This window comes from Pristiophorus japonicus, chromosome 13, assembly GCF_044704955.1.
Source record: "Pristiophorus japonicus isolate sPriJap1 chromosome 13, sPriJap1.hap1, whole genome shotgun sequence".
Taxonomy (NCBI): Eukaryota; Metazoa; Chordata; class Chondrichthyes; family Pristiophoridae; genus Pristiophorus; species Pristiophorus japonicus.
In genome coordinates, this window is record NC_091989.1 from 178,350,645 (window position 1) to 178,370,041 (window position 19,397).

At 46.1% G+C, this 19,397-nt stretch overlaps 1 protein-coding gene across 1 annotated transcript in view; it reads right to left on the minus strand.

The window, feature by feature from the left end:
• Positions 1-19,397, minus strand: part of LOC139278984 (uncharacterized) — a 212,326-nt gene that overhangs the window by 133,079 nt on the left and 59,850 nt on the right. Inside the window, exon 2 of the mRNA XM_070898285.1 lies at positions 6,769-6,945. Within this exon, the coding sequence (XP_070754386.1) occupies positions 6,769-6,945 (177 nt within the window). The remainder of the gene's footprint in view (positions 1-6,768; positions 6,946-19,397) is intronic.

Below are 19,397 nucleotides of genomic sequence, written 5' to 3' on the forward strand. Positions count from 1 at the left end.
GTGAGCCGCCTTCTTGAACCGCTGCAGTCCGTGTGGTGAAGATACTCCCACAATGCTGTTGGGGAGGGAGTTCCAGGATTTTGACCCAGCAACGATATACTTCCAAGTCAGGATGGTGTGTGACTTGGAGGGGAACTTTGTGGTGGTGTTCCCATTAGTCTGTTGCTCTTGTCCTTCTAGCTGGTAGAGGTCATGGGTTTGGGAGGTGCTGCCGAAGAAGCCTTGGTGAGTTGCTGCAGTGCATCTTGTAGATGGTATACACTGCAGCCACAGTGCGCCGGTGGTGGAGGGAGTGAATGGGATATGAATTATGCGGGCTGCTTTGACCTGGATGGTGTTGAACTTCGAGTGTTGCTGGAGCTGCACTCATCCAGGCAAGCAGAGAGGATTCCATCACACTCCTGACTTGTGCCTTGTTGATGGTGGAAAGGCTTGCAGAATACCAAGCCTCTGACTTGCTCTTGTTGCCACAGTATTTATGTGGCTGGTCCAATTAAGTTTCTGGTCAATGGTGACCCCCAGAATGTTGATATGGGATTCAGCGATGGTAATGCCGTTGAATGTCAAGGGTCTTGTTGAGTGGCGGAGCAGGCTCGAGGGGCTAGATGGCCAACTCCTCTTCCAAATACTTATGTTCTTATGGTGGCTAGACTCTCGTTTGTTGGAGATAGTCATTACCTGGCACTTGTGTGGCACACATGTTATTTCCAGCATTGAATCTTATAGCACAAAAAAGGAGGCCATTTGGCCCATCGTACCTGTGCCAGCTCTTAGAAAGTGTTATCCAATTAGTCCCACTCCCCTGCTATTTCCCCATAGCCCTGCAATTCTCTCCCTGAAATAATACAAAGAAAATAGACTCCGCCTGTCCAACTGTGTCGGGACCCAACTTTGCGCAAGCTTCAATTGTTGCGATTGAAGGTAATACAACATCCAGACCATCACCTTACTTGCACTCCAAAAGAAGCCCAAGCAGCATCTCGGAACGCCTGGAAGCAAAACTGGAAAGACTGCTACACATAGGTCACAGTTCTCAGTTTGACCACCTTTCACTAGACACCTTAATTTTCAACATATAATTGGCAAAAGACATCACATATGGCTTCGTGAGGAGTTTTGTCAACCACGTTATGCAAATCACATGAAATTACATTTATTTCATGCGAGAACACTCATTATGTCAATAATGCAATATATCTAAGCACCAAGCTCATGTTGCCACACGGTAAAAGACTTGCATAGAAGACAAAACACGTGCTTTGGGAATCTCAAAATGCTTCACACAGCCAATGAGGGGGTCGGCAGAGTGGGCAGGCTGGCTCTCCAATTCTTCCGGTGGGGGACGGGGGAGGGCACGCCGATTTTAAACACCTGGAAAGATTCCTACTGCAGCAACCAGTGTCGCGGATATGGGAGCGGACCAACCACACACAGTCCGAGAGTTCAAATCCCGTCTGGAAAAAGTGTAACCGTGAAAGCTGCCATATTGTTGCAAAAACCCAGTTGGTTCATGCATGTCCTGAGAGAGAGAGGGACCCTATCCAGTCTGACCTACACATAACTTCAGTCCATGCCACATGGTAAGTGCCTTCGGAGGTAGCCGAGTAACTGCTCAGAAAGCAGCCCATCACCACCTACTTCAGAAACTAGGGATCAGCAATGAATGCAGCTGTGCTGGTGTTGCCCACATTCTGAGAACAATTTTAATAAATGATTTAATGCAATTTGTATCAGTGTTTTTCCTCATTTAATTTTCTCTCTAACTCACTGGGTGTATAATTCCAGAGCTATCAGCCACTGCCCTGTACCATACCCAAGTAGCCATTCTCCACGTCAACCAATCGACAGGCTGTTTCACCACGGGAGGACATCACGGAGGAGGCCAATGTATTTTCCAGCCGAGTTCCCTGAATAGCAATTGAGAGAGGGCAATTTTCCCCCTTCCTAACCGAGAAATGTTGATGCCAATTATATTACTGCATCCTGGTGTTTATGGAAGTTAAATAGATTGATCTCTAGGCGTGCATTTTGATTTTAATTATACCCATTGACATTTAATATTTTTAATAGCATAGACAATTACATCACAACCACCATCAAGTCTTATCCTCTTTACAACCAGAGTAAAGTCCAATTTATTTTTCTCGTGCCAAAAAGATGCCCTCAATTAATCTTTGCCTTTTTTTCTATTTGTAAAATCATATGGAGTGGTTGAAGCAAATAGCATGGAATCATTTAATAGGAAGCTATACAAGCGCATGAGAGAGAAAGGGAGAGAGAGATATGTTGATGAGCTTAGATGAAGTAGGATGGAAGGAGGCTCATGTGGAGCAGACACCGGCACAGACCGGTTGGGCTGAATGTACTGCTCTGTGCTGTAAATTCTATGTAAAGCCGTAGAACTGTATCAGGAACAAAATTAAAGTTTTGTTAACTAGAATAAGCTTACAAGCCAAGGCCATCATCTAGGCCTTTACCTCTAGGCTTGACTATTCCAACGCACTCCTGGCTGGCCTCCCACATTTTACCCTACGCAAGCTAGAAGTGATCCAAAACTCAGCAGCTCGTGTCCTAACACACACCAAGTCCTGCTCAAACATCACCCCTGCATTTAGGGTTAGGGTTAGGCTGACCTACATTGGCTTTCGGTTATGCAACGCCTCGATTTCAAAATTCTCTTTCAAATCCCTTCATGGCCTCTCCACTCCCCCTCTCTAATCTCCTCCAGCTTCATAACACCACCCGCGCACCCCCCCCCCCCCCCCCCCGCTCCAGAGATGCCTGCGCCCCTTTAATTCAGCCCTCTAAGCATCCCTGATTATAATCGCTCAAATATTGGTGGCAGTGCCTTCCGTTGCCTAGGCTCTAAGCTTTGGTACTCCCTGCGTAAACCTCTCTGCCTCCTTCAAGATGCTCCTTAAAACCTACCTCTTTGACCGAGATTTTGGTCACCTGGACTAATTTCTACTTATGCAGCTCAGTGTCAAATTTCTCTCTCAATACTCCTGTGAAGAGCCTTGGGATGTTTTGTTACGCTAGAGGTGCTATATAAATACAAGTTGTTGTTGTAGTAGTAAAGAGAAACAATCCAAGAGTGCAAACCACACTGGTTTACAAGCACCTGATGCCATGATGAAAATCACCTTGAAAACAAAACAACACGGCACCCCTTGAATTCCACCCCTACACAGAAACATAGGGCCCAAGTTTCCATATGATTCGCGCCTGATTTTTAAGAGCAACTGGTGGAGAATGGACTATTTTAGAAATCGCAATTCTCCACATTTTTTTTCTAGTCAGGTAGAACAGTTCTAGTTTAGAACAGAATTTTTTCTTCAAAAGGGGGCGTGTCCGGCCACTGACACCTGATTTGAAAGTTTCCAGTGAAAACGTACTCCAAACTAAAGTAGAATGGAGCAAGTGAAGATTTTTGTTGAACTGAAAAAACCTGTTCTACACATTAAAAAATCAGGCGCAGGTTACAAATTAGGCGTCCAGAACGAGGTGGGGGGGGAAGGGAACTCATTAAATTCGACAATAAATCCTTATTTATACTTCTACAAATATTATACAAATAAATCCAACCTGAATAAACATTTATAAGCCAAGAAAAGATTAAATAAACCATCTTCCTACCTGTGTGAAAGTGCTTCAGCCAGAGAGAATTCTGCAGCCGTTCGTGCCGCGGGGCGGGGGAGAGAGCGAGAGAGCGAGAGAGCGCGGAGGGGGGGGGGGGAAAGAGAGAGAGAGAGAGAGAGAGAGAGAGAGAGAGAGAGAGAGAGAGAGAGAGCGGGGGGGGGGGGGGAAAGAGAGAGAGAGAGAGAGAGCTGGGGGGGGGGGAAAGAGAGAGAGAGAGCGGGGGCGGGTCGGGGAACAGGAGCGCGGGTCGGGTTGGTCGGGGGGGGGGCGGGTGTCGGGTCGGTCTGGTCGGCGGGGGGGGGGGGGGGGGGAAAGCGGGTGTCGGGGGCGGGGAGCAGGAGCTGGCCGTGGGAGGAGCCTTATTCATGTAGCCCCAGTGAGGCCATTCAGCCAGGGCTAGGGGCTGCATGCTTTGGGCCCCTCCCACAGTTCGGCGCCTGGAGCTACTGCACTTGCGTGCCGACTGTAGCGCGCATGTGCAGAGGTCCCGGCACTGTTTTCAGCGCCGGGACCTGGCTCCGCCTCACCCACAACTTGTGCTGGCTGCGCTGAGGGCCAGAGGACCTGTAAGTAGGTGGAGAATACCGAGGATTTTTTTTTTAGGCGCCGTTTTAGGCGTGAAAAACGAGCACCCAGCTTGGAGGGAATCCCATTTTTTTTCTTGTGGAAACTTGGGCCCATAGAAACAAGGTGCAGGAGTAGGCCATTCGGCCCTTCGAGCCTGCACCACCATACGATAAGATCATGGCTGATCATTCCCTCAGTACCCCCTTTCCTGCTTTCTCTCCATACCCCTTGATCCCTTTAGCCGTAAGGGACATATCTAACTCCCTCTTGAATATATCCAATGAACTAGCATCAACAACTCTCTGCATTAGGGAATTCCACAGGTTAACAACTCAGTGAAGAAGTTTCTCCTCATCTCAGTCCTAAATGGCCTACCCCTTATCCCAAGACTGTGTCCCCCGGTTCTGGACTTCCTCAACATCATCGGGAACATTCTTCCCACATCTAACCTGTCCAGGCCTGTCAGAATCTTATATGTTTCTATGAGATCCCCTCTCATCCTTCTAAACTCCAGTGTATAAAGGCCCAATTGATGCAGTAGCTCCTCGTAGGTCAGTCCAACCATCCCTGGAATCAGTCTGGTGAACCTTCGCTGCACTCCCTCAATAGCAAGAACGTCCTTAATCAGATTAGGAGACCAAAATTGAACACAATATTCCAGGTGAGGCCTCACCAAGGCCCTGTACAACTGCAGTATGACCTCCCTGCTCCTATACTCAAAACCCCTAGCTATGAAGGCCAACATACCATTTGCCTTCTTCATCGCCTGCTGTACCTGCATGCCAACTTTCAATGACTGATGTACCATGACACCCAGGTCTCGTTCCACTTCCCCTTTTCCTAATCTGCCGCTATTCAGATAATATTCTGCCTTCGTGTTTTTACTCCCAAAGTGGATAACCTCACATTTATCCACATTATACTGCATCTGCCATGCATTTTCCCCACTCACCTAACCTGTCCAAGTCACCCTGCAGCCTCTTAGCATCCTCCTCACAGTTCACACCGCCACCCAGTTTGTCATCTGCAAACTTGGAGATATTACACTCAATTCCTTCATCTAAATCATTAATGTATTGCACTTAAATATAACTGCGCATTTAATGTAGGAAAATGTCCCAAGTTACCTCTCAGGGTCATAATCAGACAAACCAAAGGAGGATTGACCAAAAGCTTGGTTTCAAGGAGGGTCTTAAAAATACTTACATTTATATAGTGCCTTTCACAACCACCAGACGTCTCAAAGTGCGTACTATTTGAAGTGTACACACTGTTGTAATGTGGGAAATGCGGCAGCCAAATTGCACACAGCAAGCTCCCACAAACAGCAATGTGTGATAATGATGAGATAATCTGTTTTTTTATTATGTTGATTGAGGGGCAAATATTGGCCAGGACAGCAGGGATAACTCCCCTGCTGCTCTTCAAAGCAATGCTTATATGTCCATCTTGAGAAAGCAGTTGGGGCCTCAGTTTAACATCTCATCTGAAAGACTGCACCTCAGACAGTGCAGCACTCCCTCAGCACTGCACTGGAGTGTCAGCCTGGATTTATGTGTTCAAGTCCCTGAAGTGGAACTTAGCCCACATCCTTCCGACTCAGGTGACTGAGCTATCCACTGAGCCACACCTGACGAAGAGGGAGGCAGAGAGGTTTGAGCAGGGTACACTTGTACTACACTTATACAACACTTCTCTGACAGAAATGACTTTACTCAGCTAGCTCCTAATAGCTTCTTCTTCGGCTGGGCTGATTGTACCACTGAGGTACCTTGGGACATTTTTCTTCATTAAGAGCAAGAAACATTTTTCTACATAGAGCGCGCAAGAGCAAAAGCGCAAACTTGGTTTTCTGTGCGTGCGTGCGCGTGTGTGTGCAGATGCCACCTCATTCGTAAACAAGTTGTCTGAATTGATTTACAGACATGGCAACGTGTAGAGAAAATGTACCAGGTAAAGAGCACAAGTTGTTTCGGAGTTGCTTTATCTAGAATATGCTGAAAGTCTAGAGCATAGATCACTCCTCATACAAGTGTCCTGTAACACTTACCCAGTTACACTTCCACCGTCACACTTTGTTGATAGCACCACTGTTGGCACCTGGGTAGTCCCTGGCCCAAGACCACCCCAAGTGGAGGAAGTGAATCCGAGAGGACGCTGAGCACCTCGAGTCTCAACGCTGAGAGCGTGCAGAAATCAAGCAGAGACAGTGGAAAGAGCGTGCGGCAAACCAGTCCCACTCACCCCTTCCCTCAACGACTACCTGTCTCACCTGTGAGAGAGTCTGTGGCTCTCATATTGGACTGTTCAGCCACCAAAGAACTCACTGCAGGAGTGGAAGCAAGTCTTCCTCGATTCCGAGGGACTGCCAATGATAATGATGTTACCACTGTATCCTCAGACACCGAGCAATTCCACAATATTAGATAATAATGGGGGAAAAAAAACAAACGTGGCGTTATCTTTGTGGCGGGCAGTCTTCAGCTGGTGCATGCGCGCGTGCATGGGAGGGAGCCAATGAAAACTTGATGGAAGAGCGAGCACAAGGAAAAGAAATAGTACCTGGCGTTGGTCCGCTCTTTCGATGGCCGCGTTAGCGCCATATGCATTGCAGGACTCCACGATGTAGTCGGAGGTGATTCCAAGCACCGAACTCGACCCACCGCATGAACCGTCACAAACTACGATCACACGGGGCAAATCAGAAGTTGGGATCTTCTTCAAGTATTCTTCTGTGAACTGGGAGGGGGGGAAAAAAAAAGGAAAAGATAGATGTTAACTACACCTTTGCACTAAATTCAAGGCAGTATGATTAAAATATGACGATTCGCTACATTGTTAATAAGATGGAAATGTCTGTATTGATCCAGTCAGCAGTCAAAAGCAATTAAAATCAGATTTCACTGCAGTTTCTGGAAATAGAATGTCAGACATGGAGCCAAATCTCCATGGTAACCATACCAGAGGCATATAATAAAATTAATCAGCATCTGCTGTGGTTACAAAAGGAAAGTCAGTTATCAGGCAAGTTTATCAAATGGTGATATGCAAAGCAAGATAATCACTTTAAAAAAAAAAAATTAAATTTGAATTCAGAAGATGCTGAAAAAGAAATCTGGCATTTTAGTTCCTAGATTAAACATTTTTTATAAAAGTCTGTCAAAGTTAGGATTTTGCTCCAGAGTTAAAAAAGTCTAAAAGCCAGTCTTTCGGATGAGATGTTAAACCAAGACCCTGCCTGCTCTCAGGCGGACATAAAAAAATCTCATGACGTTATTCGAAGAGCAGGGGAGTTCTCCCCGGTGTCCTGGCCAATATTTATCCCTCAAGTAACATCAAGAAAGAAAGCAGATTAGCTGGTCATCACATTGCTTTTTGGCGAGACCTCGCAGTGCATAAATTGGCTACTGCATTTCCTACATTATAACAGTGACTATACTTCAAAAGTACTCTGGGATGTCCTGAGGTCGTGAAATGCACGTCTTTCATTCTTCCTAGCAAGACAAAGTTAGAACAGGAGGGAATGAAGGTGCATTTCTCGGATGATAAGTGAAGGCAGGTTGGGGGGAGGTTAGCAGTGAGACTTATCAAAGAGTGAGATCATATGAAAACACAGGAAGAGATTTGCTCAAAGTTCTGCACAGCAAAACTATAATTCCATTTATAAAAGGAAAGTATCTTGAGCTTTCTATGCATAGAATGGAAAGTAATTCTTCCCCTAGAGAGGTGGTGTTTGTCTTTAAGAGGAGTCAGCTGTATCGAGAGGTGACATTTTTTTTTAAACCAAGCTATTGTTTCTCTAATGAGTGAAAGTAAATTACTCTGGTATCATCTTCATTTGGCACAATATGATCATTTTTGTTGGATAATTTTCATATTTCTCCACTGATCTGTGAGCAAGGTACTGTCCGTATTCAATCTGATTAACCCACCCCCAAGAATAATCTAGTCATCCAAAAAGAAATTGTACAAAATTGCTCATTTCTATTTTTAGTAATTAGAAATGCTCCAGAAACAGGCCATTTGGCCCAATCAGTCCCTTTATCCTTCACTCGAACCTCCTCCCAGTCTCATTATCCAGCTCTATCAGCATAACCCTCTATTCCCTTCTCCCTCATATGCTTATTGTGCCTCCCCTTAAATGCATCGATACTATTCGCCTCAATCACTCCTTGTGGCAAAGTGTTCCACATTCTCACCACTCTCTGGGTAAAAAAAAGTTCCTTCTGAATTCTCTATTTGATTTCTTGGTGATTATCTTATGTTGATGGCCTTTAGTTTTGCTCTTTCCCCACAACTGGAAACATTCTCTATCTACCCTATCAAAAAATTTTAAAGACCTCAATTTAGGTCACCGCTCAACATTCGCTTTTCGAGAGAAAAGAGATCCAGCCTGTTCATCCTTTCCTGATAGTTATACGGTCACCAGTTCTGGTATCATCCTGGTAAATCTTTTTTGCACCCTCCGGGATGCCTCTATATCCTTTTTATAATTTGGCGACCAGAACTGTACACAGTAGTCCAGGTGTGGTCTAACCAAGGTTCGATACATTCGCGACTTCTCAATTCTATCCCTCTAGATATAAACCCTAGTGCTTATTTATTTATTTTACATAGCCTTATTAACCCATGTTGCTACTTTTAGTGATGTGTTCAGAGATCCCTTTGCTCCTTTACCTCATTTAGATTTTTATTCTCAAAGTAATAAGTGACCTCCTTATTTTTCTGACCTCACGTGTTGAAATTCATTTGCCGTTCACTATTATCTGCTCAATAAATACATAACTCTTAAGCTATTAAAACTGAACTCCCAATTCACATACATTAAAATCCATTGAAGAGACATTACAAGATAGGAACATGGGAATAGCCAGTCATAAAAATAAGACTACAAGTCCATCCTGTTCACCACCTACTGTTCTGGTAGTCACATGATGCAATGATAATGGAGTTGTTGACTAATGATATTAATTAAATCGCTTAATTAGTTTACAACAGACCCAAGCATGAGGCAAGGAAACCCCCGAGTGGTGGAGAGCTTTAGGAACCAGAGGTCCAACATCATCCGTTCTTCCCAAGTGTGCTCAATCTTCAGGAGGATATTCAAATGCACGAGTAATAATTGGCAGAATGGTCAACAAAATACCTCATGTTACCAGGGATACAAGAGAGTTGTGTCCTGGACGGAAAGATTGGGGGGTTCCCTTAAGGGCATGTGGTCTAACTCCGTATTTTACTGTCATCCAAAACTCGCAAAACTGTGTCATAACTTGCACCAAGTCCTGATCATCCCTGTGCTCACTGACCTACATTGGCTCCCGGTTAAGCAACGCCTCGATTTCAAAATTTTCGTCCTGGTTTACAAATCCTTCCATGGCCTCGCCCCTCCCTATCTGAAATCTCCTTCAGCCTCACAACCCGCCCCCCCAAAGAGATATCTGCACTCCTCAAATTCTGCCCTCTGAGCATCCTGATTATAATCGCTCAACCATCGGTGGCCGTGCCTTCAGCTTTCCTCCTTTTAAGACGCCCCTTAAAACCTACCTCTTTGACCAAGCTTTTGGCCATCTGCCATAATTTCTTATCTGGCTCGGTGTCAAATTGTGTCCGACAACACTCCTGGGAAGCGCCTTGGGATGTTTTACTATGTTAAAAAGGTGCTATATAAATTCAAGTAGTTGTTGTGCCTAGGAGAGACTGCACACCCAGGCTCCAGGCTAGGATGATCCAACTTATCTCTTCGGTAACAATTTTGAATGCATACATATGGAAGGTGGTTTATACAGTGCCAGTAAAAAGTGTGAAACTGCTGTCAATTTACCTCTAGTGTATCATATACTGAAACCAAAATGACTGCTGTCAAAGATCACCCATCATTTACAATATTGGACAGTCATCAGGCATTGTGACTTTGTAAAGGATAAGGAGGCGGTTGCATAATTCCTAGCAGATTAGCAATTGACAAATAAAATCTGTGGATAACCATCAGTGAGAGTATTAAAACCAAATTCTGATTGTTGGGAATGAGTTATTCAACCAATCAGCAGAAACTGTGGAACTCCCTACCTTGGACTTCCCTGCTCCTGCTACCCAAGCTATCCATTCTTTGCAATGTCTTACAATATGGCACCTGCTCCTTCAGCCAAGATCATAGAAACATAGGAAATAGGTGCAGGAGTAGGCCATCTAGCCCCTTGAGCCTGTTCCGCCTTTCAACAAGATCATGGCTGATCTGGCCGTGGACTCAGCTCCACTTACCCGCCCGCTCCCTGTAACCCTTAATTCCCTTGTTGATTAAAAATCTATCTGTGACTTGAATACATTCAATGAGCTAGCCTCAACTGCTTCCTTGGGCAGAGAATTCCACAGATTCACAACCCTCTGGGAGAAGAAATTCCTTCTCAACTCGGTTTTAAATTGGCTCCCCCGTATTTTGAGGCTGTGCCCCCTAGTTCTAGTCTCCCCGACCAGTGGAAACAACCTCTCTGCCTCTATCTTGTCTATCCCTTTCATTATTTTAAATGTTTCTATAAGATCACCCCTCATCCTTCTGAACTCCAACAAGTAAAGACCCAGTCTACTCAATCTATCATAAGGTAACCCCCTCATCTCCAGAATCAGCCTAGTGAATCGTCTCTGTACCCCCTCCAAAGCTAGTATATCCTTCCTGAAGTAAGGTGACCAAAACTGCACGCAGTACTCCAGGTGCGGCCTCACCAATACCCTGTACAGTTGCAGCAGGACCGCCCTGCTTTTGTACTCCATCCCTCTCGCAATGAAGGCCAACATTCCATTCGCCTTCCTGATTACCTGCTGCACCTGCAAACTAACTTTTTGGGATTCATGCACAAGGACCCCCAGGTCCCTCTGCACCTCAGCAGGTTGTAATTTCTCCCCATTCAAATAATATTCCCTTTTACTGTTTTTTTTTTCCCCCCCCAAGGTGGATGACCTCACACTTTCCGACACTCAATGTCATGGCTGATCATTACCCCTCAGTACCCCTTTCCTGCTTTCTCTCCATATCCCTTGATCCCTTCAGCCATAAGGGTCATATCTAATGCCCTCTTGAATATACCCAATGAACTGGCATCAACAACTTTGTGGTAGAGAATTCCACAGGTTCACAATTCTCTGAGTGAAGACATTTCTCCTCATCTCGGTCTTAAGTGGCTTACCCCTTATCCTCAGACTGTGACCCTTGGTTCTGGACTTCCCCAACATCGGGAACATTCTTCCTGCATCAAACCTGTCCAGTCCTCAAAATCCTCAATTTAAAAAAAAAAAAAATTAATGGCCATTTGATTTATTTTAAATATAATCCAACCCCTATCATCATCATCTCACTCACCTTGAATTAGTCTATTAAGAATTAATTTAGATGGCAGTGAAATTATAAAGTAAAGGGAAGGAGGGCATCAACGTGAATTACATACAGAAACAGGCCATTTGACCCAACCGATCTGTACCGGGACTGTTCTATACACAAATGCAGCAGCTATTTTGTACACAGCAATATCTCAAGTCAATGCGACGCGTGACCAATTAAAGTGACGTTGCCCAAAGGAGGAATGTTGGCCAGGAGAACGGTTTGTTTCTCTTTGAATGGTGGTGACCAAATCACTGGAGCGACTGTTAAAATCTTGCGTGCTCATCCTTCTTGGTCAGAGGCACAAACTACTAACTGAGCCAGGCGGATATTGTTGAACCTCAGCCATGTCCCCTTGCTTCATTTATCCAGCTTAAACCACTTTTCAGTGCCACAGCTGATCTGAGAAGGGAACAATTTCTTTGCCAATAAAATTTCTATAAGTAGATTCAGGATTACAAGCTTTCCAGCTGTGTTTGTGATTATTTATTAATACACCATTTTCTCTCTGCACCTTCCAGCATCTTCCTACGGGAAGGGCAGACCACCTGTTACCAGAACTTTGGGGGGGGGGGGTCAGGGGGAACAGTTTCCAATGGTTGAAGGGTCAATAACAAGAGGGTACAGATTTAAGGTGATTGGCAAAAGAACCAGAAGCGTCATGGAGGAAAAATGTTTTCACACAAGTGGTTAGCAATTCCTGGATATAGATTAAATATTAGCTTTCGAAATGTAATGGATAAATACTTGGAGAAAAAATTGCAGGGATATGGAGAAAGAGCGGGAGTGGGACTAACTGGATCGCTCTTCAAATGGCCTCTTTCTGTGCTGTACTATTCTAAGATTAACAAAAAGACTTGCATTTACATAGCGCCTTTCTTGACCAGACGTCCCGAAGAACTTTACAGGCAACAAAGTACTTTTTGAAGGTGTAGTCACTGTTATAATGCAAGAAGTGCGGCAGCCAATTTGTGCACAGCAAGCTCCCAAAAAGAGCAATGTGATAATGATATGTTTTAATGTCGACATTAATGACGGGATAAATATTGGCCAGGACACCAGGGGTAACTCCGCTGTTCTTCTTCGAAATAATGCCAAAGGATCTTTTACATCCACCTGAGCGCGCAGACGGGGCCTCGGTTTAACATCTCATCCAAAAGACAATGGCCCTGAAAAAAAAATGGCATGGAGGAGAGACAGGAAGCCGAGCGATTAAAGGACCAATGAATGTGAAGTTAGTAACCGAATGCTCACACTAAGTAATCATCACCATGGGCCAATTACCCAAACGTTATATCTGAATAAACACTCGTGTGTGGCAATACGATCTAATATGTTCCTAACACAGATGAGGCTGCACACAAGGTTAAAGTAACAGTGATGTCAGTCTTTAATAAGACACTCCAGGTGAGGAACAGACCTTAGGGGCCAGCTTGTATACAGTGCTCCCAAGCGATGCTGGAATCCCTTGGGACTTCAGGGGATGAGCTCCCTGGTGGCAGAACATGAGTGCATACTTTACAGATACACAACATTATTCCCCCCTGCCCCCCACCAAAGTCAAAGTCAAAACTATTTACAAGGTGAGGCGGTCGGGAGCCTTTCTTTCTCTCGGTGGACCACCTCGGTACAAATGTCTGTTCTGATGTGTTGGCTGTGCCCTCACTGGGCTAGCGTGTTGTTGGCCCTGCAGGACTGCTGTTGGGCGTGATGGGTTCGATTTCCTGGTCCGGCGTGGTGTCGTTGATCCTTTGGGTGTATGTTGTGGGCTCGAAAAAGGTGGTGTCTGTTGTGGGTTGTTCAGGGCAGTCTGTGAACCGCAGCCTCGTTTGGTCCAGGTGCTTTCTGCAAATTTGTTCATTGTCTAGTTTGACTACAAACACCCTACTCCCTTCTTTAGCTATCACCATGCCCGCGATCCACTTGGGACCATGTCCATAGTTTAGTACATACACAGGGTCAGTCATATCAATTTCCCGTGACACAGTTTACATTTTGTTGCTGCCGCCTGCTCTCTACCTGATCATGCAGGTTGGGGTGAACCAGCAAGAGTCTGGTTTTAACTGTTCTTTTCATGAGTAGCTCAGCCGGGGGCACCCGTGAGCGAGTGTGCTCGCGTGCAGTAGCTGAGCAGTACTCGGGAAAGGCGGGTTTGGAGTGAGCCTTCTGTGACTCGTTTAAGGCTCTGTTTGATTGTTTGTACAGCTCGCTCTGCCTGCCCATTGGAGGCTGGTTTAAACGGGGCCAAGGTGACGTTTGATCCCATTGCGGGTCATGAATTCTTTAAATTCGGCACTGGTGAAACATGTCACTGACCAGTATGTCAGGCAGGCCGTGGGTGGCAAACATGGTCCTCAGGCTTTCAATGGTGGCGGTGCTTCCTGACATTATTTCACATTCAATCCATTTTGAAAAAGCATCCACCACCACCACAAACATTTTACCGAGAAACGGGCCCGCATAGTCAACATGGATCCTTGACCATGGTCTGGAGGGCCAGGACCACAAACTTAGTGGCGCCGCTCTGGGCTCATTGCTCAACTGAGCACACATGCTGCATTGCCATACACAGAACTCCAAGTCAGAGTCGATACCGGGCCACCACACGTGGGATCTGGCTATCGCTTTCATCATTACTATACCCGGGTGTGTGCTGTGGAGATCCGAGATGAACATCTCCCTGCCCTTTTTGGGTAACACTACACGGTTACCCCACAACAGGCAGTCTGCCTGAATGGACAGCTCATCCTTTTGCCGCTGGAACGGCTTGATTGGCTCTTGCATTTCAACGGGGATGCTGGCCCAGCTCCCATGCAGTGCACAGTTTTTTTTACTAGCGACAGCAGAGGATCTTGGCTGGTCTAAGTCCTAATCTGGCAGATCGTGGCAGGTGATTTATCATTTTCAAACACTTCCATGACCATCAACAAGTCTGCGGGCTGCGCTCCCATCAACAAATTTGCAGGCTGCGCCATTTCCACCACCGTGGTGGGCAATGCTAGCCGACAGAGCATCCGCACAGTTCTCGGTGCCTGGCCTGTGGCAGATGGTATAGTTATACGCTGATAGCGCGAGTGCCCACCTTTGTATGCAGGTTGAGACATTAGTATTCATCACGTTGTTTGCAGCAAACAGGGATGTGAGGGGCTTGTGATCGTTTTCCAGCTCAAATTTGAGGCCAAACAGGTACTGATGCATTTTCTTTTCCCCGAACACACACGCTAATGCCTCTTTCTCAATCATGCTGTAGGCCTCTTGGCCTTAGACAAGCTCCTGGAAGCATAGGTGACAGGTTGCAACTTCCCCGCAACATTAGCTTGTTGTAATACACACCCGACTCTGTACGACGATGTCACATGCTAGCACAAGTCTTTTACACAGATTATACAATACAAGCAGCTTGTTGGAGCATAAAATGTTTCTGGCTTTCTCAAAAGCAATTACTTGATTTTTTCCCCATTCCCAGTTCTCACCTTTACTCAATAACACATGTAGGGGCTCTAAAAGGTTGCTTAACCCCGATAGGAAATTACCAAAATAGTTGAGGAGTCGCAGGAACGACCGCAGCTCCGTGACGTTCTGTGGCCTGGGCGCATTCCTGATGGCCTCTGTCTTAGCGTCTGTAGGCTGAATGCCGTCCGCGGCGAGATCTCTCCCCAAAAACTCCACTTCTGTTGCCATGAAGACGCATTTCGACCTCTTCAGCCGTAGCCCTACGCGATCCAGTCGCTGGAGGACCTCCTCCAGGTTTTGTAGGTGCTCGGCGGTGTCCCGACCCGTGACCAATATGTCGTCCTGAAAGACCACCGTGTGTGGTACTGACTTGAGTAGGCTCTCCTTGTTTCTCTGGAAGATCACTGCAGCCGACCGAATTCCAAACGAGCATCTGTTGTAGATGAACAGTCCCTTGTGCGTGCTGATGCAGGTGAGGCCCTTCGAAGACTCCTCCAGCTCCTGCGTCATGTAGGCCAAAGTCAGGTCGAGCTTGGTGAATGTCTTGCCTCCTGCCAGTGTTGCAAATAGGTCGTCTGCCTTAGGTGGCAGGTATTGGTCCTGTAGTGAGAAACGATTAATAGTTACTTTATAATCGCCGCAAATCCTGACCGTGCCATCACTTTTGAGTACTGGAACAATCGGGTTGACCCACTCACTGAATTCCACTGGGGAGATGATGCCCTCGCGTTGCAGCCTGTCCAGCTCGATTTCCACTCTCTCCCTCATCATGTGAGGTACTGCTCGCGCCTTGTGGTGAATGGGTCGTGCCTCTGGGACCAAGTGGATCCGCAACGTCGCCCTGGAAAAGTTTCCAATGCCTGGCTCAAAAAGGAAGGAGATTTGTTAAGAACCTGGGTACATGAGGCCTCATCGACATGTGATAGCGCTCGGATGTCATCCCAGTTCCAGCGGATTTTGCCCAGCCAGCTCCTTCCAGTGTGGGGCCATTGCCCGGGATAATCCAGAGTGGCAGTTCGTGCACCGTGCCCTCATAGGTGACCTTGACCATGGCGCTGCCCAGGACAGTGATAAGCTCTTTAGTGTACGTTCAGTTTCGTGTGGATGGGGCTCAGGGCTGGTCTGAATGCCTTGTTGCACCACAGTATCAAACATCTTTTTACTCATGATGGATTGGCTAACACCAGTGTCCAGTTCCATGGCTACGGTAAGCCATTCAACTTTACATTTAGCATTATAGGTGGACATTTCATCGAAAATGTGTGCACCCAGTGTACTTCAGCATCTGCGTCCTCGGAGGCTCAAAATTGCTTTGATCCACCATGGACTGATCTTCCTCTGCCACGTGGTGGTTAGCAGGTTTTGCAGAGCTTGCAGCTCGTTTGCAAGCTCATTGGAGGTGCCCCATTATTCCACAGCTCTTGCAAATATACCCTTTGAAGTGGCATGGATAGGCTGAATGGAAGCCTCCACACTGCCAACAATGTGTGAATTGCCTTGCATTCACCCTTTGTTGGGGACTCCTTCATCTGGGTCACCTGAGGCCTACTGGCAGTTGCAGACTCGTGGTTTCTGCCCTGTACATTTCTGCTTGCAAACACAGTTCCAGTTAATTTATGAACATTGCTAGCACTTGTGTGCTGAGAGATTTGTTTGGTGTTTTCACTGGTGGACATAAACACCTGTGCTATCGCAATGGCCTTACTGAGGGTTGGTGTCTCTACAGTCAAAAGTTTTCATAGGATGGTCTCGTGGCCAATGCCCAGAACAAAAAAGTCTGAGCATTTGCTCCAGGTAGCCATCAAACTCATTGTCCTGCAGGTCGCCTTAGCTCGGCGATGTAGTTCGCCACTTCCTGACCTTCAGATCGCTGGCACGTGTAGAACAGATACCTCGCCATCAGCGCGCTCTCCCTCGGGTTAAGATGCTTCCGAACCAGTGTACACAGCTCCTCATACAACTTATCTGTGGATTTCACCGGAGCCAGAAGATTCTTCATGAGGCTGTATGTCGGTGCCCCATCGATCGTGAGGACCACTCTCCTTTTTGCAGCGCTTCCTTCTCCATCCAGCTCATTGGCTACAAAGTACTGGTCTAGCCATTCAACATAGACTTCCCAGTCCTCACCCTCCGAGAACTTCTCCAGGATGCCCACAGTTTGCTGCATCTTTATGTTGGATTCATATTCTCGTCGCCAGTTATTGTGTTCCTAACACATGAGGCTGCACACAGGGAGGTTAAAGTAACAGTGACCTCAGTCTTTAATAAGACACTCCAGAGTGAGGAACAGGCCTTAGGGGCCAGCTTATATACAGTGCTCCCAAGGGATGCTGGGATCCCTTGGAACTTCGGTGGATGAGCTCCCTGGTGGCGGAACATGGGAGTGCATGCTTTACAGATGCACAACACCATCCTTTTTCTATTTCCAGAGCCTCTGGAATATTCACATCAAAGTATAACAAAATAATACGGAGACACCTTGGGAGTGTAATTGCTGCAATGTGTTTACTCCCAGCCAGGACCCCACGAATGCTCAGTTCACAACGTGCCAGCAACATACATATCACTACCATCTCTGAAAGTTCAAAGAGTGCGAGTGTGCGTGTGTGTGTGTGTGTGTGTGTGTGTGTGTGTGTGTGTGTGAGAGAGAGAGAGAGATCCAAGTCAGTGTATTGCAGTATTTAAAACTTTTAGAAAAGCAATAACCATAACAACTTTCACAACCTCAAGTCATCCCAGAGCGCTTTATGTCCAATTAAGTTCTTTTGAAGTGATCCAGTAGGTAGCACTCTTGCCAAAGAGTAAGGTGGTTGTGTGTTCTAGTCCCACTCCAGAAACTGGAGCATAAAATCTAGGCCGATACTCCAGTGCAATACTGAGGGAGTGCCACACTGTCAGACGTGCTGTCTTTTGAATGAAACATTTAACTGATGCACTGTCTGCCCCCCTAGTTGAACATAAGGATCCCATGGCACAGTTTCAAAGTCACTGTTGTAACCTATTGGCAATTTGTGCACTGCAAGCTCCCACAAACAGCAATGTGATATTGACCAGATATTCTGTTTTAGTGATGTTGGTTAAGGGATAAATATCGGTCAGGACAACAGAGCGAACTCTCCCACTCTTTGAAACAGTGGCAGAGGGGGCAGACGTGGCCTTGATTTAATGTCTCAGATGGGGGACGGTCCCTCAGACAGCGCAGGACTCCCTCAGTACTGCACTGGAGCATCAGCCTAGATTCTGTGCTCGAGACTAGAGTGGGACTTGACATGACCTTCTCACTCGGAGGAGAGTGTGCTACCCACTGAGCCACAGACGACACCTACTTGGGTAACCTTATGCTTCTGCACAGTGAGGGGGTCACACTTAGGTTCTTCATTGAAACACCTGTGAACTCATCCCTTTTTACTGTGGAAGCGAGTCATCCGCGATTCGAGGGGCCACCTATGATGATGATTGCTTTAGACCCATTTCCTGAAGGGCTTGTTTTTAACAGATGCTTTCTTGGCATCCAGTGTTAGTGAAAGATTGTCCGCCTTTACTGGCACTGAAACTACCAGGCAAGCCCAACTACCCCAATGCTTTCTGTTTTGCAAATACCGTCAGATCCATAAGAGAGCAGAGATGAAAGGGAGGGTGATAGAAAAGGCTGAAGCTTGGCAAGCAGGGAGAGATAGATTGGAGGTCAACATCTGGTTTGGGGGTGGGAGGGGAGGGGTCCAGAAGATGGGAGATCTCAGACACTGGTAAATTTCCATCTTCACAGTCTGTGGGATAAATTGCTGGAGCCAAATCATTCATCCCTTTTAGAATCTCCTGATTTATATTCCCGTAATATACGTGTTATATATTGGTTACTCATCGTACATCTTTCCGCACAGATACATGTGCGCAAAAGAATTCCGAGGTAAATATAAATACAGCTGGTGTGACCAACACACACACACACCACAGAATAGTCATCTGTTCTTTTCCAGCTTTCAACCGAGATGAATAAGTTGGATCAGCTCCAGGCTGTAAGAGGTTGTTTCTATATATCCTCTCAGTTAGGAAGATTTAACAGAATTGCTGAAGGGCTCAGAAGACAAGGCCAGCACACATTGTACAGCATCAATGATAGATCTTCACTCAACCAGCTCCCAATATCAAGTACTCTTGGCCCAGTCAGACCTATTCTGGGTCTGTTTTTCCAACCGCCCCCCCACCACACAAAATATCCCTACCAACTGTAGATATTTTCATAAGATCTCATACTTTGAAAGTTTAGAAATCAACAAATGGAGAATAATTTTTATTGATCAGTTGTCTGAAGGACAAATCACAATCCTCTGGGGACCATTGAACAGAAAGGGTTATTTTTATTTGCTCT